Genomic DNA, 3,931 nt, shown 5'->3' on the forward strand with positions numbered 1-3,931 from the left:
AAAAAGGGAGGCACAAAAATAGAGCACTTTATAAAAAATCTTTTGTTTTAAAAAAAGAAATCTTGTGATAAATTCAATAAAGGTGATTGTTGTGGTAGTTATGTACCAATTAGTCAAAACCAACTTATAGTTGACCCTCCTGCAGGTTTTCAGAAACTATAGAAATTGAACAGGAAGATACTGTCCATTTTACTCTCATGGAGAAACTGGTCATTTGAACCACATGCCTTTGGGTTGGTAGCACAACTCCTTACCACTAAGCCACAAGTGCTCCCTGAAGGTGAATATATGTGAAATAAAAAACAACCCACCCCAAACAATAAGACTTCAGATAAGTGGAATTGTTTTGGGCAAGAAATAAGATGTCTTGGTAGAATCTTTGCATTTTTTAATGAAATTTATACGACAAAACCTTTATAACCATGGCTATATTTTAATGTACCCCTAAGGATATTTTTGAGGTACACATCTTGCCTATTGCATGCTAATGCAATAGGATTTTATCTATCCAATCTCATGCTTAAATTTTGACAATGACCCATTCCGAGAAACCAGACCACCTCACTGTTGTCTAATTTTCATTTTACCAATTTACCTTTTCTAGGCCCCAAGGGTAATCCTGGTCTCCCTGGGAACCCAGGCCCTATAGGACCTCCTGGACATAAAGGAAACATAGGCAATATGGGTTTTCCAGGTGAGTAATGAAAATCTTCTATATATTTTGCTACAGTAATAGAAAGTAGTCCATTAACTTTATTATTAGAAAAGTTACTGATAGGATAGGACTAACACATTAGCTAAAGTAAGCAGTTGGGTGAGTTATATATTTGCACAAATATTTGACATAGAAAGGAGATGAAGCTTTAGAAATCATGGAAGTGAAAATTCTGGAATTAATCTATTTTTAACAGCTGTGCACCTCTCATTTAAATATGCTTAAAGAAATGGGAAAAAGAAACAAGTTGTCCTGGTAAAATTTTTGCATTAGTCATGAAGATCATTATTATATAACTGAGAGTTTATAGTTTTTTTTCTCTTTGCTTGGTCAGATGTATTGTAGAAATGACACTAATAAAGAATATTTTGGAAAATGTTATGTGCTTCATATTTTCAACAGGTCCTAAGGGTGCAAAAGGGACCTCTGGACCTCCTGGAATTCCTGGACAACCTGGGTCCCCAGGATTCCCTGGACAGAAAGGAGACAAAGGTGACCCTGGTATTTCAGGCATTGGTCTTCCAGGTCTTCCTGGCCCAAAGGTAATCAAATCAGTAATACTCTGAGCAATTGTGAATTTTCTCTAGCTCTGTGCTGGGTCCTAATTCTTCATTCTATAAATTATAGGATAACATGACATATTCTGGCTGGGTAAAAGATTTATTCCTTTTCACAAAAATTGTAAATTATTAAGGGTTTTTGTAAATTAAAAAAAAATTGGATTTCTTCGTTTTACTCCCTATCTTAGTCTCTGAATATGTTTCAACAAGCCTAAGATCTATTTTCTCCCTAATTTACCTTTCTCTTTCTCATGATAGAATTATTTTTGGTCTTTGTCTTAGTAGTATTACTTATTTGAACAAGTTCATAAATAAAACAAGTATTTAAAGAATGTTGAATAGAATTCTTAACTACATATCTTATGTTGTTCTCTAGTAGCCCAGCTCTGAAAGCAGTTTTACACATACCTCTATTTCTGTTGTTATTGTTATGGGCTGCCAAATTGGAAACTACTCATAGCTGACCCTCCAGCAGGTTTTTATAAGTAGTAAATCACAGGAGAGGAGATTGCCCATCTTTCTCCCAGGGAGCAGCCGGTGGATTTCAACTGCCTGCTCTTCGTTGGCAAAGAAATTACTCCTATAGTCAGTATGAAAACTGGTGGTGTTCCTTAAGTATTCAAATTTGAACTTGTTTTAGAATTGTTAAGTTAGCAGGTAGTTATTAACAGCTGTTTAATTACGGGTAAATCAATGATCTTTTTCATTTGTAAATACCTTTTCTAAGAAACATAAATGCAGAATATACACATAGATTTCACCTAATGGTATGCAAAGGCATCAGATCAATTACATTTGTGGAAAAAAATCATGGGGAAAGCTCAATTTCAGCAGTGAAAACCATGCCAGGTGCTAATTGTGGAACAGATCATCAACTACTTATATATGAAAGTTCAAACTAAAGCTAAAAATGATTAAATCAAATCCACAGGAACCAAAAATTTGACCTTGTTCTGAGAATCCAAGTACACTTGAGTCTATCCCACCTGAATTTAAAAACCATTTCAGGAACATATTTGAGGTGTTGAACACTAATAAATGAAAACCAGATGAACTGTGGGAGGATATCAAGAATATCATCCATGAAGAATTCTAAAGATCATTACAAAGACAATGGAGAAGAAAAGATTGAGATGGATCTTAGAAGAGACTCTAAATATTGCAGTAGAGCACAGAGAAGCCAAAGCAAAAGGAAGAAAGCAGGAAGTTAAGATGAGCAGAGATTTCAAAGGGTGGTTTGGGAAGACAAAACAAAGTATAATGAAATGCACAAGGAGCTGGATTCCAAAAAGCGATAGAGCCAAACTCTCTCAACGTTTCTTAAGCTGAAGGAACTAAAGAACAAATGCAAGACTTGAGTTGCAATACTTAAGGATGTTATGGGCAGAATATTGAATGATCTAGGAAGCATTTAAAGAAGTCACTATACCAAAAAGAATTGGCTGACACACGAAAAAAATTTGTGAAAAAACATACGATCGAGAGGCAATAGTGATGAAGGAGGAAGCTCAAACCACTCTGATGGAATTGGCAAAAAAGAAGACCCCAGGAATTGATGGAATGTAACTGACATATTTCAACAAACAGATGCTGCTCTGGATGTGCTCACCAAGTGGGAAGGAGATTGTCCAAAAAAATGACTGGACAGTACATCAACAGAGAAGAGGCTGTGGCACTAGAGACATCATCACCAATGTCAGATGGATCTTGGACGAAAGCAAAGATTGCCAGAGGAATGTCTATCTATGTTTCATTGACTATGTAAAGGCATTTCACTGTGTGGATCACAACAAATTTGGCTAACCTTGAGGAAAATTGGAATCCCAGAACACTTGATTGTGCTCATGTGAATCCTATACTTGGACCAGGAAGCAGTCATTAGAACAGAGCAAAGGAACATTGTGTGGTTTTAAATTGGAAAAAGAGTGCATCAGGGATGTGTCTGGTCTCCATACCTTTTCAATCCATACATGGAACAAATCATTCAAGAGGTTGGGCTTTATGAAGAGAAGTGTGGCATCAGGATTGGAGGAAAACTCATCAATAACCTATGTAATGCATATGACACAACCTTGCTTGTAGAAACTGAGAAGAAACTGAAATGATTGCTGCAGAAAATTAAGGACTGTAGTCCTCAATTTGAATTGAAGCTCAACATCAAGAAGGCAAAGTTCTCACCACTGGCCATTTGACAGCACCATGATAGATAGAGAAGAGATTGAGGTTGTTAACAATTTCAGCTTGCTTAACTCCACACTCAACATTCTTAGCACCAGAAGTCAAGAAATCAAAATTAATTGCAGAGGGGAAGTTTGCTATTAGGGACCTCTCCAAAATACTAAAGAATAATGATGTCTGTCTAGAGACTAAGGTGCACCTGATACAGGCTATAGTCTTCGCAATTACTTGATATGCACCAAAGAGCTGGAGAAGAATCTTGAACATATCATGAACTGCCAAGGGAACAAATGGGTCGTTAGGTACCAGGGAGTATGAGAAAGAGAATTGTATTGTTCAAGTTCCATGGAATTAGGGAAAATTTCCACTGAAATAACAATTCATAATGTATTGAATAGTATTTTTTTTTCATTTTCTCTCATATTTTTATTGGTTTGCATACAATCATTCATATACTTTGTGTTTCATGCATGTACAT

At 36.0% G+C, this 3,931-nt stretch overlaps 1 protein-coding gene across 2 annotated transcripts in view; it reads left to right on the top strand.

Moving 5' to 3' along the window:
- COL4A5 (collagen, type IV, alpha 5) overlaps window positions 1–3,931 on the top strand; it is a 397,088-nt gene that overhangs the window by 305,529 nt on the left and 87,628 nt on the right. For both annotated transcript variants that reach the window (XM_006889910.1, XM_006889909.1), the window contains exons 35-36: window positions 605–694; window positions 1,118–1,257. In XM_006889910.1, the coding sequence (XP_006889972.1) occupies window positions 605–694; window positions 1,118–1,257 (230 nt within the window). The remainder of the gene's footprint in view (window positions 1–604; window positions 695–1,117; window positions 1,258–3,931) is intronic.

Source organism: Elephantulus edwardii, unplaced genomic scaffold, assembly GCF_000299155.1.
Source record: "Elephantulus edwardii isolate Elephantulus edwardi_28Jun2011 unplaced genomic scaffold, EleEdw1.0 scaffold00083, whole genome shotgun sequence".
NCBI lineage: Eukaryota > Metazoa > Chordata > Mammalia > Macroscelidea > Macroscelididae > Elephantulus > Elephantulus edwardii.